An 18668-nucleotide genomic window follows, 5' to 3' on the forward strand; every position below is an offset into this window, starting at 1 on the left:
AAGACCCGTTTTGCATGTGGTCATCTCGCGGCTTCAAAAACTGCTTTTTTTTTATTCTATCAGGAATATTCCCTTTTTCACCTTTTCTCACAAGTTGTTTTTCTTGTTACCTTCACCTCTCCAAGGTGTGTCTCATGTACTTCAAAGCCACAGGTTGTGTTGAGGCCCAGAGCCCTTTCCTTTCTGTGGTGGTTTTTGCTTTACCCCTCAACCAGACATGGTATTCCTATCTTTCTGTTCAGCTCCAGTGTGTTTGCAAATTGCAGTGTTCAAAATTAAAGCTGATAGAGGCCCCATCTATAGTCAAGTAATTTCTGCCAAACTTATTTCCCTTGTAAATAATGTAAACCACTTTTCAGAGATGTCTTTTTACTTTGATGTAAAAGAGGATACTTCTGTTGATCATAGAGAAAAAAGGATTGTCTACTGAGTAAATGTTGGTTGACAGTGAAGTTTGAAAACTTCCAAGGGGGAAAGTTTTTAGAGGTGCTATATAATAAATATATATTCTTTATTTGACTGATTTTTTTTTTTTTTTTTGCTCATGTGTTTTTTAGAAGAGGATCACAGAAGAGAAGCAACCACAGTCAGTTCTCATTACCTTCCAATCACTCTGTACTTATTTCAGGTAAGATCTGATTGAATCTGAGGTATAGATAAATATATATTTTTTCAGACTTTGCTATCAAAATTAGCTTAAGCTGGCCATACATGTCTTGCATTTTATCAAATCCTTGCTGAATTGGCAGAAATTTAAGTTGTGAGTGGCCCTTTCGGCATCCCATTTCTTGATGAAATCTTTAAAATTGTCTCCTGAACAAGGACTGTATTGAGTCAGATGTCACTGTGCAGATATTTAGCAGAGACAGGTCCTGTCTACTGCAGAATACAATAGCTGGCAGCTAATAGTCCACTCTGTTTAGTGCGTTTTGAGGAATCTGTTCGAAGTCTATATTTGTTTGGCTAGCCTCAGGTTTTCTTTTACATGATAGAAAAAGATAGGAGTGAAAAATTAAGTATGAAATAATCGATTGTAATATTGTATTATTCAACATCTGCTGCAACTTGAGGTATGGTGTCATATACTAAGAAGCATTCTGAAATATGTATAGTATGGCAGTATTCAGCCAAGTGTAGTTTTTTTTTTTCTCATTTGAAAAAAGCACAACATTTGGAAAGCATCTACTATCGGAACATGGATATCGCTTAAGTGTTTAAACCCCCCCCCAAAAAAAACCCCATATATTTAAAGAGAAACTGCAATTTTTTTAAGACTTTACACATGTGACTTTTTGGCACTGGGTAGACCACATCAGACCTGTTCTTATATTTTACATTTTGTTCAGACGTGAGCTGCAGGTTTTGTTTTTTTTTTTGTTGTTTTTTTTTTTGCTTGTTTTATAGTATTACAAGAAGTAACACATTTTTATTCCCATTTGTTGAGGGACACAGGAAGGCATATACTGTCACCTGTAGAAGAATTGGACTTGAACAACTTGTGAGCCAGTCTAGGATAATTCCTCTTACTGTGTGTGTGTGTTTGTTTATTTTCATGTGTGTGTATATGTATGTCTGTATGTTACTGTTAGGCTTCATTCACATGGGTGTACATAAACCTATACCTGTGCGGGGGCCATGTTTGCACACATGGAAGTACACAGGTGTTCAGTGAATACCCATGCAGGCAGTCCATTCATGTCAGGGGGGACACAATGGCTGCACAGTCACAATCTCTGCTTTCCAGTCTGACATGTATGTGAGTATGGGTCCCTGAACGTACATTATCTGCGGTTTGGGACCCACACCCATGTGAATGTCAAATTAGGAGCAGCAGCTGTGTCTGTGAAGCCACTGCATCTTATTTGACATGAATGGGGCTGCTTGCAAAACTTCACGTACATGCACACATACATACTTACTGCACATAAGCTCAAATTCATACATACAATATACACTTAAATACACACATACATAAACTCACATACATACATACACACTCGCATACAGCCTTTTGAAAAAATGCAGCTTTCTAAACCTGGCTGATGCCAGCATCTGCGTTTGGCACCCTCACTGCTGAGTAAAGATGTTTGTGTACACATTACTGCATGTAAAATTGAGAAATTGTTTTGGCCCTTATTAATTTGGTACTCACCACTTTTGAAACTAGAGGATCAGCCTGTTGCCTCTACCAATTCTGTCCTCAGTCAAGGATCCTTTAGAGTACCTGAAACCACCAAGACCTTCCCAGTGCACCCATTTTCTCAGTCTTCCTTTATGAATACTGGAAACATCCAAACAAGATGTTTCCACCAAGATGTATCTGCCAAGCATCTATCAGTTATTTAATCGTTTGAGGAGGACTTTTTTAAAAAGTGGTCTGAACCCTCTGTGGATCCAGCAGTGTCCCATCTTAATGTGTCCACTATACCAGTGGAGGATGCACCTGTCTTTAAGAACCCCATGCACGGGCATGGAGAAGACCCTTTCTGGAGCCTTGTTCTCTCTGGCAGGCCCAGCTGTGACCATGATCTGTCAAACTGTGATTGACTGGTCTAAGGCTAAGTTATCTGATCCTTTGATCAGAAAACTTTTAGAGTTCATGCCTTCAGATTTAAGCTACAACTTGGAAGGGGTGTTGCAGGTGTCCTGTCTCATTTCCTTTATTCTCTCCTGTCTAGGGATGCACTGATACCCTTTTTTTATACCGATTACTGATGCTTTGTGGTGCGATTTGAGGCTTTACAGAATGTATGGATGCAAATTGCACCTTAACGAATAGCATGCAGTTTGAGCAAGAATGTGATTCCTGTCCAAATATCATGTGGTTTCTCCATTGCTCCTGTTTAAACCCAGGCTTGTCATAGCCTGGGTTCACACAGGAGTGGTGCAGGGAGGTTTCCCACAGCACAGAGTGGGAGAGTGGGCGTGTAGGTATGTATACCTGGTGGCAGATGCTCCGTATTCTCAGTGGTAGGAGAGGTATGCAGGTATGACAGTTGGGGCTACTTGCAAAAAAATTGTGCATTTATTATTTTTTGTTAAAAGGTGAACTTGTCCTTTAAAAAAAATATCTTAAAACAAGCAGTGTTGATTTACTTTAAAATCATCTAAAATTGTCAACGCAATTTTGATATATTGCACCAAACTTCAGATTGTAGCACCACTGTAAGAAGAACGTTATTTAGAATATTTATCCTCCAAGGGCAAAATTGAATGTAAATGTGTTAGCAGCACATGTGTAATCATTCAAGGACAGCCCCAGCACTTGCTAATGGAGAGTCTCAGCATACACAGGGTGATTGGAAGTGTAAGCACATTTAAATTGCTGGGTGCATTAGTATGAAAGCTGTGGCCAGTGCAGACAGTCCTGGTGATAGCTTATGACGAAGCAAGTATTTAAGTTTTTGGTCTTAGACTGTGCTTAGCTCTTACTAGGGATGAGATTCACTGGTGAAATTTAATAGACACAGGTAGCCCCCTGTGTTATTTAACCTATTCTAGAGAAGGCTTGTGAATATTGATATGCCACACTTTTTTCATCACGAAGTTGGGCTTAACAACCAAACAATGAATTTATACGTATTATGCTTTTAATTGTAAGTTACGTAAACTCAGTGTTATGTTTTGAACGCTTGTTTTAAACAAATTACGTATGTATGTATTTGTAAATTAAGCTTTTTATTTATCTTGTTTTAGTGAACAAGATCCAAGTGGACTTTTGTTTCTACCGGATGCAGACATTCCCCCTGATTTTGAAATCAGCCAAGTTCTCTCAGTCATGGAGAAGCTTCTGGCAATGGCCATTAGAGAGGTAGCTTTCTGACATATTCTGTAGCTGTCACTTGATAGCATTGAGTTGTGGGTGTAAAAAAAAATAGGCTTTAATTGACTTTCAGATTACAAGCATGATCTGACTACTTAGTGGTCTATGTTGATCTTTTTAATTGTAAAATGTTTATATTCGCTTGATACATTAACATGTACAGTAAGTTTAAAGTCCTATTTTCAACAGCCCCTCATTTAAAAACTGTCTTTGATGTTTAACCCCTTCCCACCAACAGTATGCTTATATTGAACTGGACTTTTATCTTGGTTCTGGGTCACCTGATCACTGTGATAGCCTCTGATTGGTTATCACAGTGATCAGTCGTGGTGCAGCCTGCCCCTGTGTTTACATTCTCTCCAAATGAAGTGAGAAAGCTATGTAAACAAATATGTGTGATAACCGCATCCCGTTTGCCCTGTAGCAGAAGCACTGCTACAGGGCGGCATGGGTGCACAAAATCATGTATATATATGTGATTTTGCAGTTCCGGGAAGGGGGCCAACATAGGATCCTTTGTTACATTTTCTGCACCGGATAAGGTACACAACACTGGAGGTGCAGCTGTATGATCCGGAGATATTAGACTGTGCAACCAAATCAATCCATCCAAAAGTGTCAGACACTCAAAAGGGATCTTTAATATCTCCGGATCATACAGCTGCACCTCCAGTAATGTTGTGTACCTTATCCGGTGCAGAAAATGTAACAAAGGATCCTATGTTGGTGAAAGAGGACAGAAGTTACAAACAAGGATGAATTTGCACAGACATACCATCAAGGAACATAAAGAAGATGACTTTTGCACACCTGTGGGACAGCATTTCGCACAACCAGACCACACTATGGAAGACCTCAATATTTTAGTTCTTAAAGGAAATTTCAAATCCATCCAGGAAAGAAAAACGTTCGAACTAAGAATGATAATTCTATTTGACACAAGAGATAACGGCCTGAATTTGGACATGGGATTCCTCACTCATTATCCAACAGTTCTATCACCTCAAGCATTACTGCCTCTGTGAGTGTAGTCTCCCCCCTCCCCAAACTTTGCTTTTTCTGTGTCTTATCTTACCTGTTCTCCTTTTTTTTTTTTTTTCCTTCCAACTCCAAAAACATCTCTTCTAACCCTTTGTGATCAGTACTGCTTTGACCTGAAGAAGAGGACACTCCCCGAAAGCTTGTCCTTAAAATTGTTTGTTAGTGCAAATAAAAAAAAGTATCACGGACAGTACTCAATTGAGGTTTTAGGTAACACAACCTGGCCCACGCAGGAGCTGGCTCAGCCAGTTACAATACACAAAGCCATAGCCAAAAACAATTACAGACAGAAAAATAGCATACGAAACTAAAACATATGCTGTGTGTGTGTGTCCCATGCTATACTCAAAGTATACATTCACAGGACCAACTCGCTGCAAAACCCAGTGTGAGGGTGGATGTTTTAATTTTCAAAGAATTAGTATTTCAGTAATGTATACTATTATCTGTTATTGGGATGTCTTTTTGTTGCAGTGTAAAATGCTGGTTTTACGTGATGCCCAAGGAGAATGTGGCACAATCCTCCATTCATTGTTTTGGGCAGTGCAAGGCAGTCTTCTATCTTGGTGCTTTTGTCAGTTAAAGAGGGAAGATGCCGTGTCCCAGCTAATGGCAAGAGAATTGGTGGTTAAATGTGAGTTTTTGATCTATCTTCTAAAAGTAAACCATTAATGTATTAAAATTTGATTGAACTGCATTATTGCACCTCTTGCTACTTTAATGATTTATTTTAAAGTGTACATTTACTCAAAAATATGTCAATATGATGTGCTGATATTATTTTTTTAATTCTTGACTAAACTTGGGTTTTTAGGCTCTAAACACTGTTAATATTTCTATATTTTTTTTTTTCATTGCATTTACCCTTTGCTTGACAATCCTTTGCCTTTTAGTCTTGAAAATAGAGAGAATTGATTTTCAAGATTTGCCTTCCATTTATTTCAATAGGATTAACATTCAAGTTGTCAATGTGTGGATTTTCGGGTGTATTCTCAGAATGTGTCTGCAAATCGACCACAAGCAGATTCGCCCATGATAACAACTATGACTTGATGATCACATTTGTCATTTTGTCAGCCTTTGTGTTCTTTAAAAAGACAGAAACACATATTAGGTAGGCAAAAAAGTGATGGTTGTTGTCAGGTTAACCAAGTCATGTTTCTATTAAATTTGATCTGGGCATTTTTGCATCGGTGATCTCTGCTTATTAAAAGGTTAGGCTAGAGCAGGCCTTAAATGATGTGATACTTCCAAAATGTTGTCCCTTACCACTTCCTATTCTATTTCAGTAGTTGTCTATTGTCAATAAACACCCAGTTTGTTTTATTTGGTAATTCCAAGTAAAACTATGGTCCCTATCTATTTCCATAACCATAATCATTTATGTTGTGATTGTTGGTAAAAACCTGGTTGAGTTTGTTATGACAGGTGACTTTCCTATTCAAAGTTTTCAACCCTGAGTTCACATTCTTCCATGTTGCTCTTATAGTAAGCCTTTTGCTTCTAGTTTCTGCTCTGGAAGCCACCCCACATGACTCTTTTTGTCAGTTTGCCATTTCACTCCAGAGTGATCACCAACATCTCCTCCTCTCAAGCCCATTTGACAATCTGACTTTGATTGCGGTGCAGCTTCAGCAGGAATAATTGATACTCTTCTTCCTGCTAGCTGCCCTCTTACGTGACACACATATCCGGGGCTTGCATAGCTGCCCCCTGAGGGTGATTGGCAGCAGTTCCTTTACCAAGCCCTAAGTTCTTTGCATCCAGGGGAAATTAAGAAGACTTCCTGCAGTGACATCTGCAGGCTGCGTAATAGCTTTCCTGCTTGCTGTGCCCACACTTCTCTTAATGCAGTGCAAGGCAAATTGCTGAATTTAAGTTTATAGAGAGATTTAGAGACTGTTCTTATGTTTCTTATTGTCTTATACAGGCTTGTTGTGTTGCATTTACTGATATTTATAAGAATAGCTGATATAATTTTCTTAGCTGAATACACCACTGTATCGTGCTGTGATTTTACATTTCTTCCAACAGCACTATTGCTTGTGTATTTTGACATTAATTTGTAATTAGTTAATTGTTTCTTTCTAGATATTGACCTTTTCCTGTCAGAAACTAAAAATGTTCTGGAGTATCTGCTGAGTAATTGTAGTGGGAAGGAGATCACTGAAAAGTTGAGTGATTCTGTATTTGCCATGGCAACACGTCAGCTGGTAAGACTAATTGTAATCTTACTTATTAATTGTATGATGATTTACTCACATCATTTAAATACTACATTTCTTTGACAGATGACCTACATGCTGGAGTTTTGTGCTCTTGATATTCCTCATTGTTCATTACTTCAGAGTTTCAGCAAATTAACCAAGTTGTTGAAGAAACTATGTGGTGATCCCACAGAAAGTGCAAACAAGGTAACTTATTTACTTTACTAAAAACCCATTTGAGCATGTGGCTTTTGTGTGTCCCCATTGAAGTACATCATTTTCCCAGTGGCTTTTAGGGAAATATGCTTTTAGTTTACTTCACCGTAAGAACGCTCATTTAATATATGCCCCATTAGCCACAAAGGTTATGAATTTAATTTTGTCTGTACCAATTGCCTTTGCATACCCAGATATAACCTTGTAAAGGTAGCAGTGGCATAAGTTATTTATAGCTCTTGGTGGTATCATGAGCTTTACTACTAAATGTTTAGAAGGAGAAATAAACAGTTTGAGAAGCTGCATAAAAGTGTTTTGTTGTTTTTTTAAATGGAGAAACGCAGTTATTCTTTAACCACTTGTCTACAGGGCACTTATACCCCCTTCCTGCCCAGGCCAATTTTCAGCTTTCAGCGCTGTCACACTTTGAATGACAATTACACGGTCATGGAACACTGTACCCATATGAAATTTTTATATTTTTTTTTAGACAGATAGAGATTTCTTTTGGTGGTATTTAATCACCTCTGGGTTTTTTATTTTTTGCTAAACAAACCAAAAACAACTGAAAATTTTGAATAAAAAAGTTTTTTCTTAGTTCTTGTTATAACATTTTGTAAATAAGTTATTTTTCTCCTTCACTGATGTGCGCTAATGAGGCTACAGTGATGGGCACTGATAGGCTGCACTGATGTGCACTGATGAGGCACTGGTAAGGTGGTACTGATGGGCATTGACAGGCATCACTGATGGGCACTGAAGGTCAGCACTCATATATGGCACTGATAGGTGGCACTGACTGCCACTGATAGGTGGCACTGACTGGCCCTGATAGGCAGCACTGACTGGCACTGATAAGCATCACTGACTGCCATTGTTAAGCGGCACTCACACGCACTGACAGACGGCACTGACATGCACTGATAGGCGGCACTGGCTGGCACTAATAGGTGGCACTGATTGGCAGCACTGATAGGTGGCACTGACTGACATTGATAGGTGGCACTGACTGGCATTGATAGGTGGCACTGAAAGGCAGCTCAGATGGGCACTGATATGTGGCATTGATACGCACTGGTAGGCACTGATATGTGGCATTGATGTGGCACTGATGGGCATTGGCAGGTGGCATTGAGCACTGACAGCTGGCATTGATGGACACTGACAGGTGGCACTGCTGGGGCTACACTGATCATCAGGGCACACTGATAATCAGTGCCTTGATGATCAGTGTACATGTCCCCTCTTAGGAATGCTGATTTACCGGCTCTCCTCTCCTCTGTCAACGTGACAGCTGGTGTGGAGAGAAATACCGATAACCAGCATTTCCTTATTTACATGCGATCAGCTGTGATTGGACACAGCTGATCACATGACCAAGCCGACGTCTTCGGCTCTTTCCGTTGATCGGTGATCTGCTGTGTCTGAGGGACACAGCACACCACCGATCACCGTGCTGCACACCCCCTGAGCCATGCACGCGCAGTTAGAGTGGGAGGACGTCATATGACGTCCTCCCAGAACAAGAGAAACGCCTTGCGCCCATCATTTCCTTATATGGCGGGCGGGAGGCGATTAAAACAAACTTGTGCTTTGACCATGCACTGCAATACAAATTGTTTTATTTCCCTGTTCCCAGCACGTTTCTTCTTTCTTCCCTGCCTTGCTACTCCATTCAGCCACCAGGAGCAAAGGGCCAGTGCTGTCACAAAGGATGAAGGGGAGTGCGTCAAATGTTAGTCCATACTTTGAAGTGCTGGGTATTTTCTACCAAGGGAAAGAAATTTTAGTATGTGCTGCTGAGGCGAAGCCTTCAAATACCCTGCATTACGTTTGACTGAACCTCATTCATGTGTCCCTGTTTTGCATCAGATATCAGCTAAACATTAAATGCATTGTTTTAAATTGTCAAAGATTTTTTTGAGAAGGTGCGGTAAAGCCCAGCTTTTGTGTAGTATGCCAAATCAGGGAGTAGCAAATATGGCTGTCCTATATACACAGAGAAAAATTAAGGAGAAAAAAAACAAAAAAAAACAAACTCATGGTTACAGCTGCAGCAATGAGGTCCTTTTAACCACTTTATAGTCAGGATGTTTTAAACCTCCCTAAGTGGTTAAATGGATCCCCAACACTCTACTACAACACTGGACGTTGTGTTAGGAAAGAGGGTCAGTTGCAATTTTAGGATTTTTAGGCAGCCTATTCAAAATAAATGGGCTACCTTAAAGTGTTAATAAACCCAGGGACCCTGTATTCACTCTATCTTGTCTCCCACAGTACACAGAACATGGAAATGCAACTATTTTAGTAAATATAAACTGCTAAATACCTTTTCTCATCAGCAGTTAGAGTAGTCTTGTGACTTCTGTCAGTGGCCAGCAGAGCACTGGTTACAGATGTAAGAGTTTTTATTCTCCTGTAGCAGGATGCAGGATTCTGACCTCTGGAGAGTGCTGATTGGCCCTGTACTGATCACATGCACTCTCCCAAGAAAAAAAAATGTTTTGGCAATACACACCAGACTGAGAATTTGCAGATTGCCCTTAGCCTCTGTTCTATCAGGAGATATTTGGGAGATACTGGAAGAAGGGGAAGATCAGAGAAGAGAGGAACAAACATCCTTTTTACACAATGTGAAAGATTAACTCCTTAGGTTCCACAGTGAATATAACAAGCATGCTTTACTGCATATACAGACTGATTTTACTGTTGTGGGTTTAGTAACACTTTAACGCAGTGCATGTTGCCGTGCTTCACAGGTGTAATTGGATACTAATACAATTTTCTATCTTAATCACACAGTACAGTACACAGGCATTCATACACAGAGTATTCATAGACTCTGGGTTATGCGTTTGTAGTTTTAGGTGATTGATCACTGGCAAGCTTTTGAGGACACACCCCCTGGATGCCTCCCTTTTAACCCTACCCTACTCTGAATCTTCAGGTTTTTTTTCTAGTGTCTTAAGGTGTTGGACTAGGTTATTATATCTTTGGATTCTTCAATCATCTCTTTAATCAACTCCTTCATCCAGATGGGGACTACCTTGGCAAAACATTGGAAGCTGTATTTAGACTCAAATATGTTCACTTTATAGTGTAACCTTTCCAGACTTGGTGCTAAAAATTCAACCACTCACAGCTTAGTCTCAGGTGGATGACTAGGTACATCACACCACTAGCTACAAACTTTGCCACCATTTCCAATAGAGCCCTTATAAGGTGCTCAAGTCACTCTTTTTCACTAATTCACTACAGGCTGGTCCTGCTTGCTGCTTTTGGACACACTTTCTCTATATTCTGCATCTTACTCTGCGAGTACCCCACAGGGGAATACCCTCACCCCTAGTTATGGCAAAAACCAGATGAGCATTTGCTCTGCTGAAGAACCGCAGAACACTCAACCTCAGAAATGACGATGCTTCCTACTAGAGCAAGACCTGATATCAATATTGGTCTTAATATCCAATTTTAGTTTATCTCAGGCATGCCACAAGCAGTCCTACCTATCAAAAGCAGGTTTTTCTGCATCAATGTATAATTTCTTAAACAGTGGCAAAGAAGGGAATGATGAGGACATAGTCAGTGTTAGAGGAGGCTGCAGAGAATTTCTCACCCCCCACACTTCTTTACACCTAAAGCTGCAGCTTCATGTAACATGCTTGCTAATGTGGATAATCTTACTTCCGCTCTGTGCAAAAGCCTCGGCGTTAACGAACTTGATTTCCACCGTCTCAATATGCCCCTTTAGTTACAAAGTTACAAAGAGACTTGCAAAATCTGTAAATACATTCCCCTTTCATGAATAAATAGAATTCTTTGAAGATTGGATCACTCCAGAAAAGATTTTCCAATCTTCAGAAATCTTGAACTCTGTCTTTTGGAAAGAGTTCACTAAAAATTAATTGGTTCCAGTAGTTGATCCTGCTGTCTCAATTTTTAATGGATAAGTTCACATTTTAACAAAAAATAATACATTTGCAGGTAAAAAAAATGTGCATTTACTATTTTTTGTTTTAGGAGCCTGGAAAGCATGGCACCAGCGATCAGGAGATCGCTGGTGCCATGCAGGTCTCCTACAAACTGTCAGTGTAAACTGCCTGCTCAATTTTCATACGAGCAGACAGTTTTACACTGACAGGAAGAATCAGTCAACAGAGCCATGGATTCCCCACTAGCTGTCACATCGGGAGGTGCAGGGGCTGGTACAATTGTTACATGTTACACCCTGAATATGGGTGTAACATGTTACAAAAGGTGGACGTATCCTTTAAACAAACATCTAACTGTACCAATTGAAGATGTTTCTTCATTCAAAGATTGACAGATACTAAGTTTGAGTCATTCTTAAAAACTCTTTACTTTTGCAGGCCCATACGTCACTGCAATTTCAGTATGTCAAACTGCAGCTAACTGGACTAGGATAACCACTTAGGATAGGGTCACACCTGTGGGGGCCGCAATTTGCACAGACACAAGAGCCCATTCATGTGAATGGGATGCCATGACATGCACGAAAGAAGTTCCTGCACTGTTTTTTAAATCGAAACCCACACGGGAACGGAGGTTCCCAGTACAGGTGCGATTTCCAGTGCGAGTTACGTGCCATTAGGAGCAGACCATTTTTTTAAAATATTCACACTGTGCTACTTTAACTAGCAATTGCACGGTCATACAATACTGTACGCAAATGAAATGTATATAATTTTTTTCACACAAATAGAGATTTCTTTTGGTGTTATTTGATCACCACTGGGTATTTTATTTTTTTATTATACGAACGAAAAAAGAAAAAAATTGGGGAAGAAAAAGATATTTTCTGTTATAAAACATGTCCAAAAAAAAAATCTAATTTCTTCATAAATTTAGCCCAAAATGTATTCTGCTACATGTCTTTGGTGAAAAAAAATTCCACTAAGTGCATATTTTAATTGGTTTGACTAAACGTTATAGCGTCTACAAACTGTGGTACACACAGTGGGTAAAATAAGTATTGAACACGTCACCATTTTTCTAGGTAAATATATTTCTAAAGGTGCTATTGACATGACATTTTCACCACATTTCAATAATAACCCATGCAACCTATACATACAAAGAAATCAAAACAATTTCAGAAGTTAAGTTATGTGTAATAAAATGGAATGACACATGAAAAAAATATTGAACACATGAAGAAAGAGAGGTGCAAGAAAGCATGGAAAGCCAAGACACCAGCTGAAATCTATCAGTAATTAGAAAGCAATCCTGCCCCGTCAGAGCAAATTATTATCAGCTGGTTCAGTCTCAACTGAAGGCCTGTAAAAAGGTGTCTTATTACCAAGGTGTCTCTCTTGATGGGTAAAAGCTCTCTCAAGACCTTCGCAACCTTATTGTTGCAAAACTTACTGATGGCATTGGTAACAGAAGGATTTATAAACTTCTGAATGTTCCTGTGAGCACTGTTGGGACCATATTCCGGAAGTGGAGAGAACATCATTGCACCATAAACCGGCCACATCCAGGTGCTCCTTCAAGATTTCTGACAGAGGAGTGAAAAAAATTATCAGAGTCATCCAAGAGCTTCAGAAATTCTGAATTAGCAGGTTCAGTTGTTTCAAAGAAAACATTAAGTAATGCACTCCATTGCTGAAGAAAAAGAATGTTGAAGCTCGTTTAAAGTTTTCTGCACAACATTTAGACAGGCCTGTGAAATACTGGGAGAATATAGTCTGGTCAGATGAGACCAAAATTGGACTCTTTGGATGCCATAATACACACCCTGTTTGGAGGTCAAATGACACTGCACATCACCCCCAAAGCACCATACCAATAGTGTAGTTTGGAGGTAGGAACATCATGGTGTGGGGCTGTTTTTCAGCATACAGTACTGGCAAACTTCATATCATTGAAGAATGAATGGAAAAATGTAACAAGACATTCTTGATAAAAATCTGCTGCCATCTGCCAGACTGATGAAGATGAAGCAAGGGTGGACATTTCAGCAAGACAACGATCCCAAACACAAAGTCAAGGAGACTCTCAATTGGTTTCAAAGAAGGGAAATAAAGCTGCTAGAATGGCCCAGCCATTCACCTGACTTGAATCCAATAGAAAATCTATGGAGAGAACTAAAGATCAGAGTTCATAGAAGAGGCCCATGGAACCTTCAAGATTTGAAGACTGTTTGTGTGGAAGAGTGGGCCAAAATCACACCTGAGCAATTCATGACACTAGTTTCTCCATACAGGAGGCGTCTTTAACCACTAGCCTACAGGGCACTTATACCCCCATCCAGCCCATACCAATTTCCAGCTTTCAGCGCTGTCACACTTTGAATGAAAATTGCGCGGTCAAACAACACTGTACCCATATGAAATTTTTATCATTTTTTGTGACCGATAGAGCTTTATTTTGGTGGTATTTAATCACCTCCTTCTTAAACCAAAAACCACTGAAAAGTTTGAAAAAAAATGTATTTTCTTAGTTTTTGTTATAAAATTTTGTAAATAAGTGATTGTTCTCCTTCACTGATGTGCGCTAATGGGGCTGCACTGATGGGCACTGATAGGCTGCACTGATGGACACTGATAGGTGGCACTGATGGGCACTGATGAGGAGGCACTGGTAGGTGGCACTGATGGGCATTGACAGGCATCACTGATGGACACTGAAAGGCAGCACTGATACATGGCACTGATATATGGCACTGATAGGCAGCACTGATAGGCGGCACTGACTGGCACTAATAGGTGGCACTGACTGGCACTGTTAAGCGGCACTGACTGGCACTAATAGGCGGCACTGACAGGCACTGATAGGCGGCACTTATGCACACTGATAGGCAGCACTGACTGGCACTGATATGTGGCACTGATTGGCAATGATAGGTGGCAATGACTGGCACTGATGGGTGACACTGAAAGGCAGCTCAGATGGGCACTGATATGTGGCATTGTGCACTGGTAGGCACTGATATGTAGCACTGATAGGCACTGGCACGAGGCACTGATGAGCACTGACATAAAGCACTGATACACTGACAGGTGACACTGCTGGGGCTACACTGATCATCAGTGCCCTGATGATCAGTGTACATGTCGCCTCCGCGGAAAGCCGATTACCGGCTCTCCTCTCGAGCTGTCAGCGTGACAGCTCGAGAGAAGAGAAATGCCGATAACCGGCATTTCCCTGTTTACATGTGATCAGCTGTGATTGAACACAGCTGATCACATGACCGAGCCGACATCTTCGGCTCTTTCCATGATCAGTGATCCGCTGTGTCCGAGGGCATGCGCAGTGAGAATGGGATGACGTAATATGACATCCTCTCAGAACGAGAGAACCAGGTGGTTAAGCTGCCATTACCAACAAAGGATTTTGTACGAAGTATTAAATACATTTCAGTTAGTGTGTTCAGTACTTTTTCCCCGTGTCATTCTATTTTATTATGCATAACCTAATTTCTGAACCTATTTTGGTTTCTTTGTATGTATAGATTGCATTGGATTTTACAGACATGTGGTGAAAATTTAATGTCAATAGTACCTTTAGAAATACAGTTGCAAGAAAAAGTATGTGAACCCCTTGGGATTACATGGAGTTTTGCATGAATTGGGCATAAAATGTGCTCTGAACGTCATCTAAGTCACAACAATAGAAGAACACAGTTTGCTGAACATAATACTACACAAACATTAGATGTTGCCATTTTTTAATTGCACATAACATGTAAACATTCACAGTGCATTGAGGAAAAAGTATGTGAGGCCCTAGCTTAATGAGTTCTCCCAGAGCTAATTGGAGCCAGGAGTGAGCCAACCTTGACTCCAATCACTGTGATGATATTGGATGTGTTGCTGACAGCTGTCCTGTCCTTAAAAAACACACACCTGTTTTGGGTTTACTGGTTTCAAGAAGCACTGTCTGATGTGAACCATGCCTCACAGAAAAGAGCTCTCAGAAGACCTACGATCAAGAATTGTTGACTTGCATGAAGCTGGAAAGGGTTACAAAAGTATCTCCAAAAGCCTTGATGTTCATGTGTCCACGGTAAGACAGACTGTCTACAAATGGAGAAAGTTTAGCACTGTTGCTACTCTCCCTAGGCGTGGTCGTCCTGTAAAAATGACTGCAAGAGCACAGCGCAGAATGCTGCATGAGGTAAAGAAGAATCCCAGAGTGTCAGCTAAAGACCTACAGAAATCTCTGGCACATGCTAACATTTTTGTTGACATATCTACAATAAGGAAAACATTAAACAAGAATGGAGTACATGGGAGGACACCACGGAGGAAGCCATTGCTGTCCAAAAAGAATATTGCAGCACGTTTGAAGTTTGCAAAAGAGCACCTGGATGTTCCACAGCACTACTGGCAAAATATACTGTGGACAGATGAAACCAAGATTGAGTTGTTTGGGAAGAACACACAACACTATGTGTGGAGAAAAAAAGGCACAGCATACCAACATCAAAACCTCATCCCCACTGTAAAACATGGCGGAGGGAGCATCATGGTTTGGGGCTGCTTTGCTGCCTCAGGGCCTGGACGGATTGTTGTCATTGATGGGAAAATGAATTCCAGAGTTTATCAAGACATTTTGCAGGAAAACGTACGACCATCTGTCCGCCAACTGAAGCTCCGCAGAGGATGGATGATGCAACAGGACAATGACCCAAAGCATACAAGTAATTCAACAAAACAATGGCTGCAACAGCACAGAATACGCCTTCTGGAGTGGCCCAGTCAGAGTCCTGACCTCAACCCAATTGAAATGCTGTGGCATGACCTTAAGAGAGCGATTCACACCAGACATCCCAAGAATATTGCTACACTGAAACAGTTTTGTGAAGAGGAGTGGTCCAAAATTACTCCAGATCGTTGTGCAGGTCTGATCTGCAGCTACAGGAAACGTTTGGTGGAGGTTATTGCTGCCAAAGGAGGGTCAACCAGTTATTAAGTCCAAAGGTTCACATACTTTTTCCTCCCTGCACTGTGAATGTTTACATGTTATGTGCAATTAAACCATGGCAACATCTAATGTTTGTGTAGTATTATGTTCAGCAGACTGTGTTCTTCTATTGTTGTGACTTAGATAACGTTCAGAGCACATTTTATGCCCAATTCATGCAAAACTCCACGTAATCCCAAGGGGTTCACATACTTTTTCTTGCAACTGTATATTTACTTAGAAAAATGGTGACGTGTTCAATACCTTTTACCCGCTGTATATATTTAAAAAATAATCAGTTCTGATATACTGATGGCCTGTCTCATTTCTTGAGAGCCATAAAGTGCCATGACAGTACAAATACCCCCCAAATGACCCTTTTTGGAAAGTAGACAGTCTGAGGTATTTAGTAAGAGGCATAGCAAGTTTTTTGAAGTTGTAATTTTTTGGAAAATTAAGAAATAAAATTCTTTTGTTTACATACGGTCACCGGCGCAGTAAAGCGCCATCATATGAGTCGTGTAGTGGCGATCAGGGATACTGACTGGTGACAGTATGTTAAAAAAAAAATGTAAAAAAATAAAGAATTTTAAAATTTTTAATCAGTTTTACATATTTTTGACCATTGTAAAATAAATTTTGTTCTACTTACTTTCATCAGAGTAGTTTGGTGTCATCATAGTAACACTGTACTACTCTGGGGGGGTTGAGCAGGTATTTTTTTCTAACACTTTGATTGCTGTTACAGTGAAGATCATTGTACCAGCAATGCTTTGAACTGTCATGAGTTTCATTCAGCTGTGATTACTAGTGCTCTCTGATTGGCTACAGCTAATCACATGGTACACGGTCAAAACCCATTGTGTCACGCTCCACTAATATTACAATTAAATATACATATACATATAAATATATGAATAATATAAATTAAATTAGATGAATAAAGTACAACAAATTATATCAAGTGACTGAGTCTTGATATATTTCCACAGCTTGATATAACAATCACGCTAGTATTGCATGCATATCTTTGAAAAGTCCATGATCCTATGGTGTCTTCTAATGGTGTATTACAAAACAAATATATTCCACCAATTCATATTTATTGTGCTCCTTCACCAGTTGTGCTCTCAGCTGACGTATATAACCAAACTGTTAAGTGAGGTCATACAAGTTTGTGTCCCTTTAACTGGGCTCAGAGGTGGACAAATGGATAAATCCCTGCATGATCCTTAATATATTTGCCACACTCCAATATACTTGCTGTGTGGTTGCCTTTAAGACCCCCTAGTGGGAATTGAATTAATAATAATTGCTATAAATATTGGGCAACTGGATAAGATTAACCTATATAAGTCAATATGCGCTGTGCCGTCCAATCAGTTTCCTCTGATGAAGCCACATGACCCAGTGGCGTAACGTGTAGGGAAGGGGCTCTGACGTCACAACGCTTAAAGGCAACCACATAGCAAGTATATTGGAGTGTGGCAAATATATTAAGGATCATGCAAAATTGTTAATTACATGGTATAAATACACATGGCGGAAAAAGTTTGAAAGGAATCAAGAGACCCCCTAGTGGGAAGAGGGATAACTCCATCCATCCACCTCCAGGAAAAAGATCCCTAGGAAACAGCGAGACCTCCTGCTGAGAAAAAGGAAAAACTCCATTCATCCATCCATCTGGGATACAGGGATTTATCCATTTGTCCACCTCTGATCCCAATTAAAGGGACACAAGCTTGTATGACCTCACTTAACAGTTTGGTTATATACGTCAGGTGAGAGCACAACTGGTGAAGGAGCACAATATATATGAATTGGTGGACTATATTTTTTTTGTAATGCACCATTAGAAGACACCATAGGATCATGGACTTTTCAAAGATATGCATGCATAACTAGTGTGATTGTTTCATCAAGCTGTGGAAATATATCAGGACTCAGTCACTTGATATAATTTTGTTGCAATTTATTAATCTAATTTAATTTATATTATTCATATATTTATATGTATATTTAATTGTACTGATAGTGGAGAGCGACACCACGGGTTTTGATTTGTTTAGACACACTGGTATGAATATGTGTATAGTGTAGGCAACCCACATATTTATTTTATTTAATTATTTATTTATATACTTAATAATTTGTGTACTAGATTAATTGATTCATTGCTCATATATCAAACACACGGTGATATATTAAATAATCTGGTAGATTTCCTATACATATATTCACTTAAAGTATACGCCATAGTAGCTCACAAGAATCACATTTATTAACAGGGTACAAGGTGCTGTGATTGGCCCAGGTACCATGTGATAGCTGTGGGCTAATCACAGCTCACTAGTATAGGAAGCAGAATTGTTATGAATGGAATTCATTCATAACAGCTTTGTTGATACTGTGATCATGTGCATAGTGATCTCCTAATCCCTAGGCCGCTA

General features: G+C 39.8%; 1 protein-coding gene across 1 annotated transcript in view; it reads left to right on the plus strand.

Moving 5' to 3' along the window:
- Positions 1-18668, plus strand: part of ZZEF1 (zinc finger ZZ-type and EF-hand domain containing 1) — a 293759-nt gene that overhangs the window by 104890 nt on the left and 170201 nt on the right. Inside the window, exons 17-21 of the mRNA XM_089655409.1 lie at positions 558-628; positions 3697-3811; positions 5339-5498; positions 6956-7077; positions 7156-7278. Coding sequence (XP_089511535.1) covers positions 558-628; positions 3697-3811; positions 5339-5498; positions 6956-7077; positions 7156-7278 — 591 coding nt within the window. The remainder of the gene's footprint in view (positions 1-557; positions 629-3696; positions 3812-5338; positions 5499-6955; positions 7078-7155; positions 7279-18668) is intronic.

This window comes from Staurois parvus, unplaced genomic scaffold (genome assembly GCF_062004578.1).
Source record: "Staurois parvus isolate SC_StPar_1 unplaced genomic scaffold, SC_StPar_1.0 ptg000839l, whole genome shotgun sequence".
Taxonomy (NCBI): domain Eukaryota; kingdom Metazoa; phylum Chordata; class Amphibia; order Anura; family Ranidae; genus Staurois; species Staurois parvus.